Genomic DNA, 23698 nt, shown 5'->3' with positions numbered 1-23698 from the left:
ATACTCACAATGGACTCTGCCCATTTGTGTGGTATACTTGACCACAGTAATCTACTAGTTGCTTTCATGAATGTGCATAACTGTGAAACCTCAAATAAATGTGAGCTAACAGAACTCGGAAGCATGAATTTTGGAACGATGAGCCACTTGGCTAAAGCTCTGTCGATTTCAGTTTAAAATTTTAGCTAGGAAAGTGGGACACATTTGTAACCATGACCCATGAGAGGTTGAAGCACATGGATTTCAAGATAGAGGCCATTCTGTGTAACATAGAGATACCCCATTTCTCTCTCTCCTTTCCTGCACACGTGTGTGGGTAGATAGTGTAGAAGGGAATGAATGAAAGTAATAGTATGTGTATTCAATCTTTGGACTCTTTGGGAATTTGGATCAGTTTTGTAATTTATAAAAACATGCTGGCATTAGCTTTTTAATGAGAACTTTTTCTTCTAAGTAACCTGGCCAGGGCAGGTACAGGGCCAGTTTTGGGGATGACCTGTTTTATGACAAGGTGCTTTCTTCATGGGCTAATCCTGATGGCTGTGGGTCTTCATAGCTGGTAGAGGCTGAGAGCTGTCTCTTGTGTCAGGGCAGTGGATATGTTGCCTGTCATCCTGCAGGGGAAGGTGACAGCTGCCTGAAATCTTTGGGGCACTATGTCACACTTGAGCCCTTCTCTATCCACAGACTGGGGTCTTGGGTTTGGAGATGACCTTTCTAAAGCTGGTTTGAAGGCCATGTCCTCTATCCCTATGTCTTGTGGGTATGCCTTCCAGCTTGAGGCTGAGTGCTCCAGTCACCCAAAGTGTGCTTCCCAAGCCCCTTCTCATTTCCTCCCCCTGGGCCAATGAACGATCATGCATGTAAGATGCTCAGTGAAGCTGCACTTGTCTGCATGTGAGCCTCTGGACTCATCTCCAGCACGTCAGTATCAACACACCTGCTGGCCATATAGCCAGCCGTTTGTTCTAGTCACTCTCAGTGACTAGCTCTGTTGAATGAGGTGCTGTTTGGGATAGGAGATCTCAGGGTCTTATGCAACCCACACTGGGCTACATACAATTTTTTCCTTAGCCAAGGATGACCTTGAAATTATCTTTTGCCTCTACCCAGTGCTGGGACTCCTACATGTACTACCACATTTGCTTTTATGCCCTGTTGGGATAGAACCCAGGGCCTGTGAGTGCCAAGCAAAGATTCTACCAACTGAATTACACCCTAGCCCTATCAAATATTTTTCTCCCTTTGGACCTCTTTCTCCTCTTAACAACTATCTCCCTGGCCTTGAACTCATGATACTCCTGCCTCAGCCTTGCTGTTGGGATAAATAGTTCTATTTTGTTAAATTAACATGTTCCCAATCCCTAGGGTTTCATATGTACGCCAAAATTTTAAGCGGCGTGGCTGCCTGTCAAGCACTGAAGGCACAATATTGAGCTAAATCTCAGTCTGTCTTTGTCTTTTCTGCTTTCTCTCCTCTTCCCTGCCTGTCTCCTCTTCTCATTGTGTGTGTGTGCGAGAGTATACTTGCACATGCATGTGGGTGTGGTAAATAGTCTGAAAGTATTTTTACAGAGGGAAGGCAGTGTTGGAGCAACTTGGGGTTGCTATTGGCATAAAACTTTTTTCTGGGATATAAAATGTTCTGAAATTAGAAACGGTGCTTTGACACACAAGGGCATGGGTGAGTTCCGTTGCAAAGAAAGCAGCAGCATTAATCCAGCACTAGTGACAGCTGTACAGCGTTGAGAATACTCAGAAATTCAGAAATTAGTGCTGGTCTCAAATCTGTGTCTGGAGGTGAGGACCTTAATGAAGACTTAGGACAGAGCACACAGACTGCCTGAAGCATGGTACTATGCTATGTCACTCAGCTATAAGCACCATTGTTCTCAGGGAAATAGCATTTCCATGTTGCTGTCAGTAAGCTGGAGCTTTTCTTTATAGCTAGATATAGTTTGCAATTAATAATGCTTGTAGAATAAATATGATTCTTTGGAGATCTGTGTGTATGTGCATACACACGCATACTGTGTGCCACAGTACAGTTGTGGCCATCTGAAGACAACCTGGAATCAGTTTGGTCCTGGGGATTCTCAGGTCATCTGCTGGTTCAGCCTGTCAGTGAGTGACTACAAACTGAGCCATCTCAGGTTTCCTTGGCTGCAGATCTTAGAAAACACCTGTGTCCAGCCAAGTTTGGATTCTACTTCTGGTAGCATGCTACCAGATGCCCAGGCTCTTTCTTTGAGAACAGGGTCTTTATAGCTTGTGCTACCACACTGGCTTGGGCCTGTGTTTTTATTTTAATATTTTATAAGATTTACTTAATTTATATTAGTACACTGTAACTGGTTTCAGGCACATCAGAAGAGGGCATCTGATCCCATTACAGATGGTTGTGAGCCACTGTGTGGTTGCTGGGAATTGAACTCAGACCTCTAGAAGAACAGTCAGTGCTCTTAACTACTGAGCCATCTCTCCAGCCCTGAGTTCTTATTTTTAATTAGAATATAATTTTGTCACTCCATCACTCCCACCTCCACTCCTTCCCATCCCCTCCTTTCAAATTCATAGTGTTTTTTCTTCATTGTTAAACACATGCACATACACAAGGGTGGTAGTGCACTCATGCAGAGGCAGAAGGAGCTCTTACTTCAATTCTGATAGAGGCCAATGTGGTCTATGTAGTAAGTTATAGGACAGCCAGGGCTTTTAAAAAACAAGGAGAAAAGGAATATATAAATAAAACCTGTATCTAATTTAGTATTGCTTGTATGTATTTGCTTTTTTGGCTGGGCATTTGGTATTTAGATAAACAATCACAGGTGCTTGTAATGATGAATTCTCCCTCTCTCTGCAGCCCTTATGGTCTGTTACCCTTCTGTGGCAGTTAATATTACAAATGGTGGCTTATCCCTTTACCGCCCCCACCCCACCACGGTCTCACTCCTCGGATGCTGCTGTAGTGTGGAGCCGAGCAAACACAGACTCTCAGAGATTCCCTTTCCAGGCCGTTCTCTGCCCACTCTGGTGCTTCTGTCCCGGGTAGTTATGACAGCCCCGGTGTGTTTCTTTACCCCACTGCCCAGCACAAACATTACTCCAAACCCCGATAGCTTTTCATGGTTGGTTTATATATTAAATTCTCAATCCATAAACCGTCTACACAATAAGGTGAAATCCAATGGACAAAGATACAAACTGCCCTTCTACAAGAGATAAAAAGACCTGTAGAATCCCTTAAGAATATTCATATCTACCTATCGCCAATTATGGCCACCAGGATCTAGGTCTGCTTTCTCCAGTTCCATCCTGAATTCTCCCAATCTCTCTCCTCTTCCATTTTTCTACCTTTTCTCCACCTATCATTACACTGTCCAATCATGTATCACCTTAACATAAGTCCACACCCTTCATCTGTATGTGGGACTCCAAAAGATTTCCCATCAGCTGGTGATATCACTGCTTAGTCTTGTTTAGGGAGTCATGGTGTTAAGACTTTATGAGCATAGCCTCCTTGTCATGTCAAAGATACAGTCATCTTCTGGTTCCTTGGCTCTTAACTCTTTCCATTTTCTAAGATGTTCCCTGAATGGGGAATGTATGACTTGGGGCTGAGTAGCCACCAGACTGCGTTTTGTAGCCTCTTTACTGTAGTAGGGATTGAATGACATGGAGTTGTTCACAGCCTGAGGCTCAGTGCGGAATGTGGACTCGGGCTGGAGAACAATGGGTCCACACACATTCAAGGGGAGAATCAGGTAATTCTCCTGCCAAGTAATATATTCCTTCCTATCTGTCTGTCTGTCCATCCATCTGTCTATCTCCATACTTCTCAGACATTTTCCCAATTATAGATATTATACTTGTTGTCTGTCTGTCTGTCCATCCATTATATGTATTTTTTATACTTCTCAGGGAGTTTTCCTCACTACTATTATTCTTGGGTATCTTTATACCCACCTGTCCGTCCATCCATCCATCCATCCATCCATCCATCCATCCATCCCAGTGTGCAGATATATACCATAGCATGAGTGGAGGTCTGTTCTCTTCACCATGTGGGTTCCAGGGGGTTGAAGTCTCATGTACTCAGGGTTGCAGCAAACTCCTTCACGCCCACTGAGACATCTTACCTGCTTGGGTTTGTGTGTTTTGTATCTGTGAGAATATGGCTCTTGGTGGTTCAGATCCCTTGTCAGCAGAGGACTTTAGGTTTTTTTTTAGAAAAATGTTCAGCTCCTAGAAAAATACAGGTTTAACTCAACCCTTTGTCTGCCAAGTCTCGTGTAAAAAAGTTTCTACGTATGAGAAATTTTTTTTCTGAATTATGTTTTAAAATTTTCCTTCCTTCTATGAACCTGGCAGTTCACTAATAATGCCTTTACAGTGACTTTACAACTGTCACTGGTATCATCTGCTTATATTGAGGCTCAGGAAAAGAAACCTGTGGTGTGTATGTGTGTCTGTGTGTGTCTGTGCGTCTGTGTATTCTATTTGTTTTAAAACAGGGTCTTTCTAATGTCTGATTTTAAACTCTTGCTCCTTCTACTTTGGCCTCCTGAGTGTTGAGTTCATAGGTATGGGCTGTGAAGCCCACCAATGTGGTGTTTTGTTGAGACAGGGCCTGACTAACTGGCCTGGAATTTGCTTTGTAGACCAGGCCAGTCTTATTCCCAGATATCCATCCACCTGTCTCTGCCTCCCTGGTGCTGTGTGCCACCATGATTATGGTCTCTGAAGATCAGCAGCATAGCAGCAGGTCTCCCAGGGAATGGTTCTCCAGTCTTCCTGCCCTGTTCTTGTCCTTGTCCATTGTCCTGGTGACCTCCAGTGCTTTCTAAGTGTTTTGTGTCCCACTTCCCTCCTTATTTTAATCTTAGCCATTCCTTTTCTTGTATTTGTGCTTGTGATATCTCCAGGAGTTGCTTTTTCTAATCTACTAGGCATTTAAAAAGCAGTGCCCCATAGTAAAACCCAGTATTAAATAAAGCACTGTAATAGTTACCTTCATTCAACTTTGCAACCATGTCATGGATGATGAAGCAGAAGGCTAAAATGCCAAGAGTGTATTAAATTCTTTTCCTCCAATATTTTGGAAAACAGATCTCCTGTAGCCCAGTTTGCTCTACAACTTGCTTATAAGCGGAGGAGAACTAACATTGAATTCTGGTCCTGCTCATGTCTCTTAAGTTCTGGAGTATACGCTTGTGCCAATGCAGCCTTCCTTGAAGCCTTCTTGAGTGTTTCTTTTTCCTCTTTTTAACAGAAGTTGGTGATGTGGCAAAACAGTACCTAGAAAAAGGTCTTTTGGTTCCAGATCATGTGATCACACGCCTGATGATGTCAGAACTGGAGACCCGGAGTGCCCAGCATTGGCTGTTAGATGGTGAGTGGGTAATGGGCAGGCTGGATTTTGGCACTTGATTGTTCTCTTTTTTTTTTTTTTTTTTTTTTAACAGTTTACTTGCTGTTCCTTTTCCAAAATCTGTCATTGATTTAATATTATAATTTGGCAACATAGAAACCCAGTGTGTGGAGCCTCTTAGTTTTCTATCTGCTGACCGTTACTTGAGAAAGCCTAGAGCAAGGAAGTCTGCCATCGCCCTGGCTCACGGTTTCTGGGATGAGCTCACACTGGGTGTACCATATCATTCACTGGCATTGCAAACAGTCCAGCTATGAGTTTTCTTGTTTTTCACAGATTAGCAGAATAGGGTGTCTAAAAATCCTATATTGACTGCACAGCAAATGATTATAAAATCGGCAGCCTCAATGTGAGGGCCTGTATCTGCACTTGGGAAGCTGAGGCAGGGGATTGCAGCAAGTTGTAAGCCAGCCTGCACTATAATATATTCTAGGCCACTGGTTTATAGAGTGGGGCCTTTGTGGGATAGTGTAGTACTGTGGAGATTTATGATTCAGCCATTCCATTCTGAATTTCTGCCAGGAGTATGTCTTCAAGGATCCCATTTTTGGCAAATAGTTTAAAACTTTGTATTAAGGTGCTAATATATATCTCAGCAAAGTAGAAATCTATGTAAAGATTTTTTTTAAATATCTGCAAATCATATAAGAGAAAACATTTTATGTTTTTCCAAGAATACAAGGGAGGAAATTCTTTTACTGGTGAAAAAGCATTGGATTAAGTTTTTTTTTTTTTTGAAAAGGTGAGTTGGACTCTGGAGAGATGACCCAGTCGTTAGCAGTTGCTGGTCTTGCAGGGGACCTGGGTTAGGTTCCCTGCAAAGCCTGGTAGCTCACTTGAATCTTAACTTCAATTCTAGATGATCCAGTCCTTTGTAGCCTTCCTGGGCACCAGGAATATACATGTGAACATGCAAGCAGACACATTCACACATAAAATATAATGGATGTCTCCCTGGTAGAAAAAGTGTGGATTAGAAACTGCATTTGAGGGGGTAGATACAGGAGATTCATTGCAGTGGGACTCAGCTGAGTGTTTTCTGAGCTTTCAACAAAAGGCAAAGGAAGTCCTTTTGATTTTGTGTGTTATTCAAACTTTGTCACTGTTCAAATAACCAAGAAATGTGTTTTAATAGAGAAAAATTAAAGCATTTTAAAGAGTTTCATTATGAACTTTTGTACATAAATGTTTTCATCATATTTATTCTTTGTCTGTTGTCCCACTGATTTCCCCCCTTCCCAACTAGACCTTTCTATTTTCCTGTTAAATTTTTGTTTTTGTATGTGCCCCAGTGTGTTTAATTAAGGAGCACGGGTGTGGGCTTATATATAGGAGACTGGGCAACTTACCACCAGCTGCACCACTGAGGAACGTGTCTCTTCCTTTAAGAGCAATCCCACTGAACTGTCTGTGTAGTTCTCGGAGTGGCAGAGCCACGTGAACCTCTCCAGGACAGAACACTGACGGGCCTAGTCTAGGCAGGTCAGAAGTGCCTTGTCTAGAAGACAGCAGTTGGCAGTATTCCTTCTGGCTCGTAGGCATCCCCCCAATTTTAGGGTTTTCACTATCATGATGACGCACCATGACCAGAAGCATCTTGAGAGGGAAAGGGTTTATTTGCTTATACTTCCACATCACAGTTCATTATACAAGGTGGGCAGGGTAGGAACCTGAAGGCAGGAGCTGATATGGAGGCCATAGATTTACTTGCATGCTAGGTCTGCTTTTTTGTAGCATCTAGGACCATGGGCCCAGGGGTAGTACCATCCACAATGGGCTGGGCCCTCTGACGTCAATCACTAATTATGAAAATGATCTACAGGCTTGCTTGCCTAAAGCCCAGTCTTAATGGAGACAGTTTCTCAATTGAGCTTTTTTCTTCAGTTCAGGTGATCTAGCTTGTGTCAAGTTAACATAAGTAGCCACCACGTATCCATTCTTCTGTGATGTTTGCTGAGCCTTGGTGTGTATGGCTTCAAGTGTGGTGGGTTGGTAACACAAATGTCCTGTTGAGGGATGAATACTGAAGAGTCACTTATTGTGGATTGATGTTAAGGTGATAAATGATTGGACAGTGGAGAGGTAGGCGGAGAAAAGGCTAGGAAAACGGAAGAGGAGGGAGAAAGGGAGATTCCAGAGGAATCAAGATGGAGCTGAAGAAGGATCTTGATCCATGTGGTCTTAATCGGTGATAGGTAGAATATTTTTAAGGGTTTCTATAGGTCTTTTTATCTCGTATAGAAGGGCAGTTTGTATCTTTATCTTATTGTATAGAGGGTGTGTGGACTGAGAATTTAATATATAAACCTGCTTGATAAGCTATTGGGCTTTGGAGTCACGTTTGTACCGGGAGGTGGAGAAAAGGTTGTATCCCAGAAGCAGCAAAGGAGTGGTAGAGTGATCGTGTCAGAGTTCCTGGAGACACCACGGAGTACCAAGTGGAGTGAGACCGACCACGTGTTGTGTGCTTGGCTCCACACTAGAGCGGTGTCTGCAGAATGAGACCACAGGGGCCGATAAAAGGTTAAATATTCCTTTTTAACATTTACCGAAACACTTTGAGCAGTTAACAGCTTCTACTTTAACCGTCACTGATGGCATACAGAAATGTCTTGGACCAGACGGGATGGCAGCACTAATCTGTGGTCCTAAACATAAATATTTAGAAGTCAGTTTGTTAGACACATCATTTCTCTGTAGCAAAGCAGCAGCAGTCTCTTTCCCACTGGGCTGTTGAACAAGTTTACAGTACCAGATGTGAATTCCTTCTGTAAACTGAACTTCAAATTCAATCAGAAAGCAGTTGATTATTACCCCTGTAACAGTCATTCCACTATTATTAGTTGGCGTAGTTTGCCCAACAAGTTGCATGCAGGGGTCAGGGCTGAATGACCCCCTTCCCCTCCATTGGCATTCTAAGTGTGAGCACTATTCATTTCCTGAATACTTTTTTGTGTATTGGGGATGACCTCCGGTTTTGTTAATACCTGTCAGTAATTCGCTAATTTAAGGCTTCCTGCCAGGTAAAATAAAATTTGTGTACTTTTTAGAGATCATACCCTTATTAAATTCCTTTGACGAGGTGGCTAATGGGTATTGCTGGCAGCCAGACTGCACCCTGGCTATGTGCAACCTTGGGCAGCTCACCTCCTCTTACCTGCTCCTTCATGTGACTCATCGTGGAGGATGGATTAGAGAGGAGTTTACGGATGAACCAACTAACCGGATGAAAATGCTTAGGAGAGCAGTGCTTAAATAAATGTTAGGAGGCTTTGCTAGTATTTGCCATGGTTGGTGTACAGGGCTGAATTTTTAGTAGGTTACTACATGAAGTATGAAGTACAAAAATAGTGTGAAAACAATTTAGCCTGGCTGGGTTGCAGGGTCAGGTTGGGGCTGGACTGGGTCCTTCCATGCTTGTGCCTCTCTTAGCTGCTCTGTCTTACATCACAGGCCTGTTCTTAGTGAAGGTCGCCAGTCTCCCAGCCGACTTAGTCTACCCCTCCTGCCCCCATCTTTCTTCCCCAAAACCCATCTGGAATTTTCAGTTTTGATTTTTCTTCAAAGCTCTGGAGTCTGTCCATTTGGCACAGTGAGGGTGTTAAGACTGCCCGGTCCCCACCTTCTGCTTTAGAAGCCTTATGTTACAGGGCACACGCTCGTGCTTAGCAGAGGATGTGCCTGTTAAGTGTGCTAAAGGTGATGTGCAGAGGCCTCTCTTAGAAGGAATTCTGGATGACAGATGACTCATAGTCTTGGTCCATATGGCTTTGGAGAAGCATCCTGCTAACCGTGGGTGGAAATCAGTGCAGTGGATTCGAGCCAAGGGAACAGCAAGTCGGTCAGAGAGATGGCGTGTGTTCCGGCTGGGCCAGCTCCATCCTTGTTAAAATGTTCAGCCCTGTCTGCCTCCACATAGCACTTGGGAAATACCCATTTTATTTTGTTTTCTTTTTGAGGTAGAGTTTCATTAAGTAGCTCAGATAACTTCAAACTCATGATAATCATCTTCCTTAGCCCTCCAGATGCTGAGATCACAGATGTGAGCCACCATGATTAATTTTCAAAATATTTTAATTTGGAGCATTGGTCAGCTTTCATTGCTATAACACTAAACAGAATAGTATTTAGTTTGGAGTTGTAGGGGCTGTGTTAGTTGCTTTTCTGTTGCTGTGATAAGAACCCACAACCAAAAGCAATTTGTGGAAGAGTTAGTTTGTGCTAGGGCTCCAGAATCCATAATACCAGGGAAGGCATGGCAGCAGGCAGCTGGGGCAGGAAGCACAGGGGTCACACCTTCAATGGCAGACACATAGCAAGATAGCAAAGTGTGCCAATGCTTTCTGTATACCACCTCCCCAAGCAGCATCACCCACTGGGGACCAAGTGTTTGAATGCCTGAGGTATGGGGACAGCTACTACTCAAACCACAAAATCAAACAGCATAGCGAGGGCCCCTTGACTGCATCGTATCATGGTAGATGGCTTTTTAGTAAGAGCACACGCACAAGGAGATGTTTCCTGTTGTAAATCAGGACGCCAGCGTGGATAGGGCGTCTTCTTCCTTGATGTTGTGCGTGTCTCATGGGAATTAATCAGCCAGAATCCTCAAGGGCTGTGTTAATCCTTTTGAAGAAAGGTTCACTATCCCCATCTCTAAAAAGGTCATAGTCTTAGGCATTGTCTGACTGGTAACCAGGTGTCAGCACATAGATCTTTGGGGGATGTGCACAGCTCATACCCAAATCATATCATTAGTTTTCGTGGTAAAAAAGCACCCTTGCAGTTTGGAAAATAATGTTTAAGCTCTTTAATTCAAGATAAAGATAACTTGTAGGTTTTGTAGACAGTTTTCACTGGCACCATTTTGCTTGATGTTATGCTGCCTTTGGCATGTAAGTATATAAAAATACAGACAACACATTTGCTGATAATAATCTGTCATTCATTCATGACACCGGGTTCATGTAATGTTGGCTGGCTCCTGCCTGACCCCTGAGTGCTGGGGTTAAAGGCCTGCCGTACTGTGAACACCATCACCGTGTTTCTTATAAGAGCAGGCACACTTGACAGATGGTCAGTTCTGAAAAGAAATGGTCTTTCTCCCACTCCTTCCCCAGTGTTTTTGATACAGGATCTCATGTAGCTTAGGCTGTCCTTAAATGCACCATATAGCTGAGGGTGACTGAATCCCAATTCCAATTAGCCCTGCACCTGAAAACGTCTGCCTTGAGCATAATGGCCTCTGCAAATGCAAAGACTGCAGGGCTGCAGTGAGCTCACCATTGTGTGGTTGGATTCACTTGGCTTTCAATTCAGAAACTGTTTCTGCTGCCAGATTTTTTGCAGCCCCACAATCAGTTACATATGGGTTGAGACTCATATTTTAAGAGGCTGGAATTGTATTAAGCAGTCCGTATTGCACTGTGAACAGTACAAGCTCACTGGATCTTTCTGCAGGGATTTCTATTTGTATGCACTTGCTTTCCTGCCGAAGTCAGGCTATTTGAGTTTATCGTCTTGCCTTGCATACTTGTCTTCCTGGAGAGTGATCTCAGACCTGAGGCATCTCAGTGTGCCTGCCCACCCACCTAGCCCTTGGCATATCTAGACACTGGGCCAGGGGTCCCTTGTTTTCAGTGGGTTAGACTGGCTTTGACATCATTCCCTCTGCATTTTCTATTTTCCTTTTCCAGGCAGACCTCTGAGGAGTGCTGTTCCTTTCTGGGCAGCAGATGTCTACTGGGAATGAACAATGCATTGCTTCATCACACCTTGTAGGGAATGCCTGGAGCTTTCTATGTTGCCCTTGGAATTGTGTGTGATTTGGGGTACTTGATAGATCAGTTTAGGTGACTGAGGAGTTGCTGTTGGGTAAAATAGAAACAGCCTCACTCTCAGAGTGTGGGTATAGGGCTATGGGTCCTGAGTCTGATCCGACACAGGGCACGGCCCCTCGGGGAGGTATGACTCAGGAAGGGAAGCACAGTCTGTGGTACAGGATAGCCTGTTTGCAAGGAGGTTGAGGTTGTCTGGTTCTCAGGCTCTGGGACATCCAGGTGCCGCTGGGAACCACGGAAGAGCTAAGAATGGAGTGAGGGCCCGAGGGCTGGATCTAGCCCAGGGCCAAAGGGGGAAAGGGAGGGAGAGGGGTGTTCTTGGTTTAAAGGCTTGAGGCTTGAGGTGGCAGCTGTGTCTGGGAACACAGAGAGGCCTTCTACAGGAGATTAGATGGTGGCTCTGTATGTGAAGACCTTCTCCATGGCTCTCCATGATGGGTCCTGATGAAAAGAGGCAGTCCATGACTTTAAGGCATTTATTATCATGGTGGAAGTTGGATGAGTAAAACCATACTCAATCCCCCTTCTCAGGGTGGGCCTGAGATTAAATACCTTTTGCAGGGAGGAATGTCTGGGAAGGAAAGTTTATTGGCTAAGCCCTTCAGGCCTCTAGGTACCTCATTAAAATGGAGATCTGTTTTGAACCTACATGACCACAGTCACATGTGGAGGAGCTTGGGGTGTTGACCATACATGGCTGATGGCCACAAACCTGGGTGGGGGGCTGCAGCTGGTGCCCAGAAATCAAGCGAATTGCCTACTTCAGGGTCTCTGGAGTTTCAAGGCTTAGCTCAACCGGGAACCAGGCTACCTTTCACGGCCCCACATTTTGAGCATTTATAAGACAGTTCTGCATGTTTCTAAAGTATATGAAAGCAGTGTGTAGCTGATTCTGCACTTGACTAACAGTGAAGGAGAAAGAAAAATTATGTGTTAAAGGAGGGATTATGGCAGAGATAGTTTTATAGTTGAAAATGCTTGCCACTCAAACCTTAATGATTTCAGTGTAATCCCTGGAACTCCCAATGGGCAGAGAGCAGATTCTGAAAAGTTGCCCTTTAGCTTCTACAAGTATTAGAGCACATGTTTATGAGCATTGGAGTTTAAACATACAAGAACACATGTGTGTACACAGTGTTAGAAGCATACTTAAGCTCTCTGAAATAGCAGGGGTGGAAGATGCCAACTTGTTAGATGAGGTGACATCCATGTTCAGGAGATAACTGGGCTATGTTGGAATAGTTTCTGTCACATTCCTGGGGGCTCTGATACAGTACAAATTGTCTGAAGTTATTCTGTCCCTGATGTGAAGAATCAAAGCAATGGCACTTAAACGATCGTGGCTGAGCCAGTGTGGTGATGTACACTTTATGTCCCAGCACTTGGTGCAGAGGCAGGCAGGTCTCTATGAGGTCACACAGGGTAAGTTCCAGACCATCCAGGGCTACACGGGAAGCCATATCTATAAAGATTAGGTCACTGGTTTTGTTTTAATTCTTTTTTTCTCTATTTGTTACATATATATATATATGTGTGTGTGTGTGTGTGTGTGTGTGTGTATATATATATATGAGAATATATATACATATATATGAATATGTATATTTTCTTTTTTGTACTTAACTTGTAGAACTTGATAGAGGTGTTTCCTGTGCTTGGTTTTCCTGTGGAGTTAATGGTATTTGTTTTCTGTTGCTGAGATAAACTGCTAGTTGGGGACCAAGCATTCAAACACTTGAATCTTTGCGGAACCTTTCTCATGCAAATCTCAGTGATCAGATAATGCTTTGGTTGCCTACCCCCATGGTTATTTTTTTAGCCAGGAAGCCATGATACTATCCCCAGATAAGCAAATCTTTCAGTTCATGTATTAAAATTGACCACATTTTGGGGGTGGTTTATTTTTTCAAGACAGGGTTTCTCTGTACAGCCTTGGTTGGCCTGGAACTCACTCTGTAGACCCGGTTGGCCTGCAACTCACAGATCTGCCTTTCTTTCCCTGCCTCCTGAGACTAAAGGTGTCTAAGGCCTGATTGATTCTACGTTTTAAGTTTTTAAAGTTATGTTTAAGTGTATGCCGTTTATGAGCATGTATCTGAGGAGGTCAGCAAAGGGCTTTGGATCCCAGGAGCTGGAGGTCCAGGTGGTTATGTGCCATTGAATGTGAGCGGGCTCTGGGAACTGAACTCTGATCATTTAAGGAAGAATATCGAGTGCTCTCAGTTGTGGGATCAACTCTTTGGTCCCCAAGATTTTTTAACAAGGTCACTAAATATCTTGAGAATTAAATTTATTTCCATTTAAATAGTGTCCTGAGGTAAAGCACAGACATCTAGTTTCATTGAGACAGTTAATGGTTTTCTAAATAGCAGTAATTGCTGAGTTACAGTCAATGGGAATATAAGAACACATTGTGATACCTGACTTGGATCCCCCAAATCTCCTTGAAATAGGCTCTCCTGTATTTTAGGATGGCTTTTGATTCCCTCTACAGTAGAGACTGGCCTTGACTCCTAATCCTGGTTCTACCTCTTGCACTGGGGTTACAGGCATGCTCCTTCACAGTTCACGTGGTGCTGGGGAGTACTCAACCACTTATTCTCCAGCCCTTGTTTAGTTGCCTAGGCCAGCCTCCACTGCCCGGCTTTCCCAGCCTTCCCAGTAGATGATAAAAGTCTGTGTGCTTAACATTTTTTAAAATTCAGGCTTGTTCTAGATATTCAGCAGGTCTCTGCATTTCCTGTGTCCTCTTATGAACTTCCTGACAAGGTTACTAGTAGACATGGTTAATTTCTAGGCGCGTGTCCAGACTGGCTTTTGATTCCCTAATGTAGCCAAGGATGGCTTTAAACTCCTGATTGTTTACCTCCTGAGTCCTGGGATTATAGGACTTTATCAAGTCTGGTTCATTCTGACATCATGTTTATTTGCATATTTGATTTCTCAGTGCTCTTGCTCCCCTTCCCCCCAGTAGGCAGACACTGTGTTCTTAGCTGGATGGTCGGGGTTTACATAGTACTTCACATGAATGAACATTGTCCATTTCAGAAAGACCTCACTTTTAACCAGTGGCTGAGCCCTTTCGGGATGCTTGGCCAGCTATTTTCCTTAGTACAGAAATGAATGGGCCTGTGGTGAGATGCTTTGTCCCATTGTCTTGAGATACGGTGGGCCCAGTTTTCCCCAATTTGTGTGTGCACAGAGAACAAAGAAGATTTTTAAATAGAGGAGCCTTTACATAATGCTTCACAGATGGTAGCTCCTGCTTCCACACAAGGGGCATCTTCCCTTATGGGGGAAGAGGCACAGAATGGGACTTTCTGGTTTAAGAACCAATACGGCAGGATAGATGGTTCAGTGCTTAAGAACAGAGGGTCCCACACTCTCAAGACAGCTTACAACTATTTATAACACCAGGCTATCCTGGACCTCTTACAGTCTCTGCAGGCACTAGTCATGTGTGTGATACATATAAATGCACAGCAGCAAGACATATAATCATATCTCATGCAAATAAGTAGAAGCAAAGACCAAAGATTTGACTAGATTGGAAAAACCCTTACTGCAGAATTTCAGGAGAGCTCAGTTTAGACATTCTCCCAAGAATTTTCTTTTATTTGATAAGGTTACTTGGAAGAGGACTTTTGTGTTTTGAAACATGTTCTCATAACCAGGCTGGCTTCACAACACAGAACCTTGAGCCTCCTGTGTGTGTGTGTGTGTGCTTGTTATCAGTACAAACCTAGACATGCCAGAGAGGAGGAGATCTCAACTGAGTAATGGCCTGTGGGCATGTCTGTGCAGCGTCTGCTTGGTTGTTGATTGATGGGGAGGGCCCAGCTTACTGTGGGCAGTCCCATTCTTGGGCTGCTAGTCCTGGGAAATATAAGAACCGAATGTGGACCAGGGAGCAAGCCAGTAAGCAGCATTACGTGGTTCTTGCCTCTGTTTCTGCTTGAGATCTTGCTCTGACTTCTCTCAGTAATGGATTCTTATGGGAACATGTAAGCCTAGTAACCCTTTCCACTCTAAGTTAAAGTCACGTTTACATTAAGCTGCTTTATGGAGTGAACCAGGACCCGCTCAGGTTCTGGGGACAGGCCTATGCTGCCTGTCCAGCTCACAGTCTTTGAGTTTTGAAATCCTGGATCATTCGCCGTTTCATCACTTTCTACTAAGTCCTTAGCTCTTAAGGGCAGGGCCTGTATTACACATCTATGTCTTGTATACGTCATGTTCTAGAGCAGTGGCTCTCAACCTTCCTAATGCCACAACACTTTAACACAGTTTCTCATGCTCTGGTGACTCCCAGACATAAAATTATTTTGCTGCTTTTTCCTAAATGTTATCTTGTTACTGTTGTGACTCATAATATAAACATCTAATATGCAACTGCTGGAGGGGTTGTGACCCAAGGGTTGAGAACCACTGTTGTAGAGAATCCTAGGACACCTCAACGAGCAAGAGGCACCTGGCACAGTAGGGAAGATAGAGCCCAAAGTTCTTCCCAAGCATGCCATTTACTCCGCCATCTTAGTGAGGGTGGGGTGAGATGGAGTCCAGAGGTTAGAAACATGCACAGGGAACGATGGAACAGTCACATACGGGGCCGAGAACAGGGCCTCTGAGATGCGGGGCTTGTCCTTCACTGCTAAGGACTCTGGGCTGGTGCACCCCTTCACTAGGGAAGGGTGGGAGAATGCCCCCTGCCTCTAGCCATAGCTGGTCCTGGACACCCACCATTGGGATGGTCAGAAGTAACCATAGGAGGGTAGGGACTTTAAACAAAGTGCTCACTGGGGCAGATACGGCTGCTGCCTTGCACAGCTGCACAGCTACATCCAGCAGGCAGAGGGCTGGTCCTGAGCGTGTGGCCGTAGACCTGACTCTGCACTTCCTGTGAATGCTCTCTTATCGTCCCGCTCTGCCAGCAGCCGTGGCCGTGGCCTCACACTTTAGTTCCCGCTTCAGACTCTTGAAGGTTCAGAGGACTGACCAGGCGCTAAGTCCCAGTGGCCAGGAGGAACTTAGCCACTTCTCACTGTGCCTCAGAAACCCTGCAGGATCCGCTGTGCTTAGTGGAGCGGTGAGGTAGATTCAGAGAGGTTTCAGCTTTCCACCCAAAGGCTGTTCGAATGAACTAGGTGACAGCATGCTTTCTACATTGGATTAATGGCCATATGGCAATGTGTGGAGGGATAAAGTAGACCGTTCTCATAAGCTGTGAAGCCATGCTAAAGGGAGAGGTAGGTATTGAGTTTGGTCTTCACTCATTTGTCAGTAATTTTCCTTCCTTTTCCCTGATTCTACCTATGAAACTGAGCCTTATTTTTTAGCAACACTAGCCTAAAAAATCACAGCAGTCCTCCTGTCTCAGCTCTTCCCAAATGTTTGGTTCAGGGACAACTGCCCTGCTCTGATGTAAATCTCTTAGCAGAGAAGTTGTAAATGCTGCCACCTGTTGACCAAATGTGTGTGTGCATCTAATCTACTTTCAGCATCCGGGTCTCAGGCGCTGTCAGAAACCTAGTTTAGTGGGATAGGTGCCACACTAGTTTGGCATTCTGTCTGGTGATGATTCCTATTTTCTCTCTCCCTCTTTCTCCTTCCCTCAGTCTCCCACTTTACCCGTCACTTGTGCATGTGCACATACAGGTGCCGAGTTTCGAATCCAGAGTCTTACATCTTCCCTCTTGCTGAGCTTTCCTGCATATCCTCAGAAATGACTACTCTTAGACATGGGTTTGTCTGTTCAGAGACTTTCACGGATCATATTTTAACCTGGAATTTACATGAGGGTTTCTTTTCATAAGCTGATATCCTAATAGTTCAGTCACTATTCCAGGAACTTGAATCTTATTCAGTTTCAAAGATAGATCTCTAGAAGGGAACCTGGATCGACAGATAATACATGCTAGCTATATTATATATATCAGAAAAGCAAAATGCCTACATTTCTTTAACACTGCTCTTCAGTCTATGTGAGTAGCTCATTCATATAGATATTCTTGATTGATAGGTCTTTTGTACTCCGTTTAGTGTGTTCATTTTAGAAATGTGTGTGCCGCCAGTGGGTAAAGGGACAGGCTCACCATACTTTCCCCAGCAGTGTTCTTGGCAGCCTATGGTGCTAGAATTAAATCTGAATGGCCTGTGTTCAGTCCAGACTGAGGAATACACCAACTACCACTCTTGGGATCCAGGCCTTAAGACTTTAGCTGGGCATAAAGTTGAGACTAAGAATTATATGTTTAAAATCTTGAAAGTAGCTAAGTGACACTGCCTACGTTTTGAAGCTTCATGATCAAAGTGGCAGCCTGTTCTTCGGATATCTTCAGAAGCTAGACTATGTCCAGGGCTTTAGGATGCCACATCTATCCTGAGAACACTGTTCAAGGCTTGCACCTCTACTGTTTCTCTAACAATTGGGCATGAGCTAAAAGGGAAGCCGGGCCTCTCTGTCCTACTTCAGGCTCTGTGTGAGAACCTGATACTTAATATTCATACTTTATTATTGAAAAAAAGAAGGCAGTGTGTATGAGCCCAGATTTATATCTTGTTATTTTTCCACATTTAGAAAACTGGACAGACCTGTAAATTTTGCAGCAACAAGATAGTTTCTAAAGGACTAGCTACTTTTGAATTTAGGTTTAACTTGTAGCCCTGACTGGCCTGGAACTTGCTATGTAGACCAGGCTAGCCTTAAACATACCTCCGACTACTAGTGCTGGGATTAAAGGTGCATGCCACCATATTCAGTTGGCTTAAATCTTTTAGGCTAACCCGTTTTCTTTTTCTTTTTGAGACAAAGTCTCATTTACTTCCCAGTATGGCCCGGGATTCACAACTCTCTTGACGTAGCCTCCCAAATAATGGAATCATGGGTGTTTGTTACTATTCTTCTGACATATTTTAAATGTACCATATGGAGTTCTTAGGTTACATGGCACATAAAGTGTGGGTAAAGGCACCTATTGGTTCAGGATTTCAAGGCCTATAGTCACTGTGGGGATCTTAGAGTAAATAACAGGCTCTAAGAGCTGGAAGAACCCAGACAGGAGTCTGTACTGTCTCGAGCAGAAGAATGAGGAAAGTATGGCCTGCCTAACTGCAAGTTAGTCGGTTTCAGTTCAGTGTAGTCTGTTTTGATCATGTGGCTCCTTAGACCAAGCACAGAGACTCTGTTAAATCCTTTTGTGCTATATAGATTTTATTATTCCTGGATTTACAGTTGATGTTTTCTTTGTTTTGGCCCTTAGGATTCCCGAGGACATTAGTGCAGGCAGAAGCCCTGGACAGAATCTGTGATGTGGACCTAGTAATCAGTTTGAATATTCCTTTTGAGACACTTAAAGATCGTCTGAGCCGACGGTGGATTCATCCTTCTAGCGGGAGGGTCTATAACCTGGACTTCAACCCACCCCAAGTGCTGGTGAGATACATTGTGTTTCATAGACGACATGAGGTCAAAAAGAAGCCCCAGGCCTGTTGCATATGTGGTTTGAGGTCACTCTGGTCACATGGTTGAACAAAAAGACCTTGGGAATGCCAGTAATGGTTGGCCATGTTAATTGGCTTTTCTGGTATTTTAGGGGATTGATGACATCACTGGCGAGCCACTCGTCCAACAGGAAGATGATAAACCTGAAGCAGTTGCTGCCAGGCTAAGGCGGTATAAAGATGCAGCAAAGCCAGTCATGGAGCTGTACAAGTGAGTGTGTGTCAGCGAGTTCATAACTGCCAGGTACTCAGGACCTGATGGAGGAGCCCGTACCTCCCAGGAGGTAGACGAGGTGGTGGAGTGGTATGCAGGAAGTAAGAGCTGGTGTGCTTATTCCAGAACTATTAAAACACGATGACTTAAATCTAGTTATCTGCCTGTAAAATTGTCTACACTCTTCTTTGGAGGGTGGGATTGGCTATTGAAATTGAGGTTTCATGCATGTTATCCAGGTGTTTCACCTCCCAGCCCTTAACATCCCCAACCCTCGTTTTCCTATTTAAGTGACTCAGATATTTTGACATCCGTTTGTATGACTCATGTCCTGATGTGTTAAGCAACCTAAATGGTGTTTATTTGGATTGTCTTTTAGGAGCCGTGGAGTGCTCCACCAGTTTTCTGGGACGGAGACTAACAGAATCTGGCCTTATGTTTACACACTTTTCTCCAACAAGATCACACCTACTCAGTCCAAAGAAGCATACTGAGCCTGCTACGCATGGGAAGAGCCAAGAAGACATGGTCACCCACTCAATCACGTGTGTTGTCTTGGTGCCCTGGCCAAATTAGAAGCCAACTGAGATAGCTTGCAGCATCTTTTCTAGTGTAGGTGATGAAGTAATGAGGAAAGTCTAGTAGGTAGAAAGAGTTCAGGAAGAAGGAAACACTCCTCTGCCTTTGATGCTCTGCAGGTACATTACGCCCTTCACAGGAAACAGTACAGACTGATTTCCACCAGTGTTGAGCCTACACCGTGATGGGATAACAGCTTTTTGCTGGCTATCAGCTTTTTCACGAGCAATGCTGGGCTATCCAGTTTATCCCACTTTCCCGGGTGATTAAACCACAGCATTGTATGCCTGAGACTTGAAGGGCTGTGGTCCTGGCTTGCCCGTTGCCATAGGCTCTGACAGTTGATGCTAATTGCACTCAGTGGTTGCTTTTCCCCAATGACTATTTCTCCCTGGCTCTCAGACATCCTAGTTTCTACTGTCCGAATCTTCTCATCTGCTTGCTCCCTTCTCAGGCTATTTAGTACCATGATAGCTTCTGCATTTACCCTTCTAACTTCCTTTTTACAAACTGAGAAGGAGGTTACTGTATTCAGTCTTTTTCCTTCTTACTAAGAACTGATCCATGTAGAAGGCTAACTTGGTTAAACAGCTGCTCTATCTTGAGCCTACTCTGTACCTGTTATTGTTTAAAAAAGATTCCCCCTAAATCTTCAGGGTTCTCAAAAAACAAGGGAAATGATTACTTATGGAAATATGAGGTGATTGTATCCTCTATATAGAAGTAGTAGTAATTGTATGGAGATCACTGGACTAATGAGGTTTGGTTCAAGGCAAGATGAGAATTGAACCTGCTGCTAAATATTAACTCTGTCAGTTTTTTCTTCTGTGAGTGACTGGCCAGATGGTGAGAGGTCAGTAAAGGGAGCAAGCCTGAGGGCTTGGAGCATCTTGCACTAGATATACATTGCACCTGCACTGAGTAAGGCATCTTTACCGTCTGGGGAATGCAGAATCTTTTTGTTTGTTTTCTTCGTGTTCCAAAGATGCAGTTTATAGGTGGCCATAAAGTCCAGAAATGAAGATACTAATATTTTATTGATCATTATGTGTTAAGAAAGCATTTGTTAAAAGACTTGCCTTCCTGGATTCCAGACTTGTTGGCCACCTTGTTATAATTTTTACTCTTTTCTGGGAAGAACAGGGAAATATCTTCCCGCTGCCTTAAAAAGGTGTCCTGCATCTACCTGTCCCCAGGAGGAGGTTCTTTATTACTGATGGTGATTTAATGTGACATCTCATAGTCTGTCTAGGGTTGGGTATGGGTGGGCTTAGCACTTTAGTGGTGCTGAGACAGTATTTCATTCAGAAGGTGCCCTGTGAGTTTCTAGTCCTTTTACTGTCGTGTCTTCTGTGCTGCCTGACTCTTGTGGTTCCTTTTGGTCGTCTTTCATGTGCATGTTCTGTGGCTGCCTTCGTGAAGATGCAGGCAGCATCCCCCACTCATGCTCTCAATACAGAGAAATAAGCTTTGAAGTGCAGCTGCATGGTGCAGGTCTGTGACCATCTGGGCATTGTCATGATGCTGAGCACTTTGGAAGCTTACATTTGCATGTCCCTTGGTAGGGGCTGGGCGATAAGAGCCCAGGCTTCCTGGAGGAGCAGGTCAGGAGCAACCCTGAGACTATTTCTAGGAACCATGGGAAGTAGAGAATTAAAGGGATTGGGGAAATTCAAGAGAGGTTGGAAAACTTCAAACTTATTTCTTAACCTCTTGTAGAGTCTGGGGAGAGCCATAAGGTATAAGCAGGTCCTTGCCTGCACACTCTTGTTTCTCTATGCATTTCAAGCTCAATAGACTACAGTAGCCAGCACTGGGACACCAGGGTCAGAAGAGCAGCAAGGGGCAAAAGTATCTTTTCCAAAGTCTTGGTGGTCTCATGTCCATTGGTGTAAAGGTGTTTTCTGCAGCAGATTTGGCTGTTTTATAAATGATTTTGGAGAAATGGACATTAACAATGAAAATGTCTCGACAAAGGTAGAATGGAAGGAGCATCTTTTCCTTCTCAGGCCACACATGACCTTCCTTCAGTTGGAAGCCAAGAGTCCGGTGGTCTTTGAGATTCTGGTCTGACTTTCACAGACTTCACCCGACTCCTCGTTCAGTTTGTTTCCCACAATCCTCCTGCTTAGAACTTGAGAACGACTGCATGTTCATTTCTCCAGTATTTATGAGAAAAAGGTGCTATGAAGGAGGCCTTCTGAAAGAAGTGTGCACTCTCAGGACCTTTATAAGCATTGAGGTGAATCTTCCCAGGCACAACCAATTTTTCCTATAAACAAGAGTCCAGGATATGAAGTTTTGCCTAGGCTCTTCATATGATTAAACGGTAGAGCTATGATTCAGTCCCAGGTTTTCCTGCTTCAGAAATCCTTGGCCTTTTACTGGATGTTTGCTGTCTGTCTTGACCTAAGTAACCTGGAGCCTGCTTAAGTTTGCTTGTGGGCTCAGGGAGAGTGACATCATTGGAGTGACTGTGTGAGGCTGTTTCTTGTATACTCTGCCTTAAGCAAAAGGAGTTGCTAAATACAAGGCTTTAAGGCAGGCTGGGTTTGGACCAGTCTAATCTGCCTCAGTTCTAGGTGTCAGGCAGCCATGAAGCCTCATGAAGGAAAACTGGCATCTACTGAAACATTAAACTTATCCATAAATGTTACCCCTTATTTTTGGTGTGGCAAACTGCACAATTCTTGCCAGAAAAAATGCCATCAGCTGTCTCAGGGCACTCGTTAGTTTGACCAGTCAGTATGCGAGGGAGACAGGCTAAGCAAGCCATTGCTCAGGGCTCCCTATGAACGCCCTCTAATGACAGACAGTTGTAGGAACCAGGCCTATTTCAATAAAAGACTCTTGTTTAAAACCTTTGAAAGGAGTCCTGAACCTTCTCTCTGGATTGGAAAAGGGAAGAAAAAGAAAAATCTGGGCCTTATGTGAACTGCAAGAAATGGTGGGGCCCAAGATTTCTCTAGTGTGTGAGAACTTGTACTACTGAATTTGGGAATTTTGTTTTGAACTGAAAAGACCTCTGGGAGACGACTTTGAGCTACGATTGCATTTCACTGTGATCCACCAAGTTCAAGGCAGTCTTTAACCCAGTGTTGGCTTAAGTTTCCAGGGAGCTGACATGTCAGCTGTTCTTCAGTGACGGTCGGTATTCCTCTTGATTTTGGCGTATGTGCTTAATTCGGTCTGTTCTGTATTTGCTGTCCTAACTATTCATTGTATTAAATGATTTTTGTTATCTTGCTTGAAGATTGATTTGTATTGAATTTGATAGAAATAAATGTTTTTCTGCTTAATGTGTGATGAGTTCATTTATGCTCTGTGTTGCTGTTTACACCCTATAGAGCCGCACAGGTTCTTTCTTCCATTATCCACACATAATGAGGCAAACAGTGTGACCTAAACAAAGTAATGTTAGCAAACATGCTCCTGGCCCTGTTTGTTTTTCTGCTGTATTGTTGCCATGTTCATGTGCCCTCGTGTTTCCCGTTTGCCCTGTCCTTCACCTGCTAAAGCTGGAGCTCTTTGCAAGATTGTCTGTCAAACTGAGACTGTAAAAGAAGTGCCTATCTGCCCTCTCAGAAAAAAAAGAGAGAGAAAATGAAGGCACAGCCCTGGCCTTTTTCAACTCTGGTATGGCCTCCTCATCTGAGGGGCCTTCCGGTAGCTAAAACAAGCTGTAAGCAAGTTCTAAACACATGTCTCCAGGAAGGATGGGGAAGTTTATCTGAGTAGGATGGCTATGTGGTAAGTTGTGTTTTGGTGGAGACGCACATCGTCATTTGGAGAGGAGTTTGCATCCCTGCTCTCTGGGCTTCTTCATACTTGGGTATTGTTTTTCTGCAGGCAGTAAAATGAGTAGACAAGTTGTATCACTTTAGAGCTGAAACTGGAAGAGCCAGAGATCTTGTGATATGGGCAATGCTGTGGAGCTCTTAAGGGGAAAACTTAGAACAGACATGCACCCAGTCTATAATGGGTGAGTAGTATCTGAAAGCAAAATTGGTTTTTAAAAGCCATGAGGACTTATGTTTAATTTGGCTTTTAAAATATTGGGGTTGTACCTGGAGTCAGTTCTCTTCTCGTGTAGGCCCAGAGATCAAACTTGGGTCATCAGGTTTGATGCCAAGC

The 23698-nt window shown here is 44.0% G+C and overlaps 1 protein-coding gene across 1 annotated transcript in view; it reads left to right on the top strand.

Moving 5' to 3' along the window:
• Positions 1-22809, top strand: part of AK4 (adenylate kinase 4) — a 42886-nt gene extending 20077 nt beyond the window's left edge. Inside the window, exons 3-6 of the mRNA XM_080920822.1 lie at positions 5273-5392; positions 18531-18703; positions 18864-18982; positions 19365-22809. Coding sequence (XP_080776948.1) covers positions 5273-5392; positions 18531-18703; positions 18864-18982; positions 19365-19479 — 527 coding nt within the window. The 3' untranslated portion in view covers positions 19480-22809. The remainder of the gene's footprint in view (positions 1-5272; positions 5393-18530; positions 18704-18863; positions 18983-19364) is intronic.
• Positions 22810-23698: the final 889 nt, after the last annotated feature.

The sequence above is a fragment of the Micromys minutus genome (assembly GCF_963924665.1).
Source record: "Micromys minutus genome assembly, chromosome: 9".
NCBI lineage: Eukaryota > Metazoa > Chordata > Mammalia > Rodentia > Muridae > Micromys > Micromys minutus.
The sequence above is the reverse complement of the archived record's forward strand: the minus strand, read 5'-3'. Positions and strand labels throughout refer to the sequence as shown.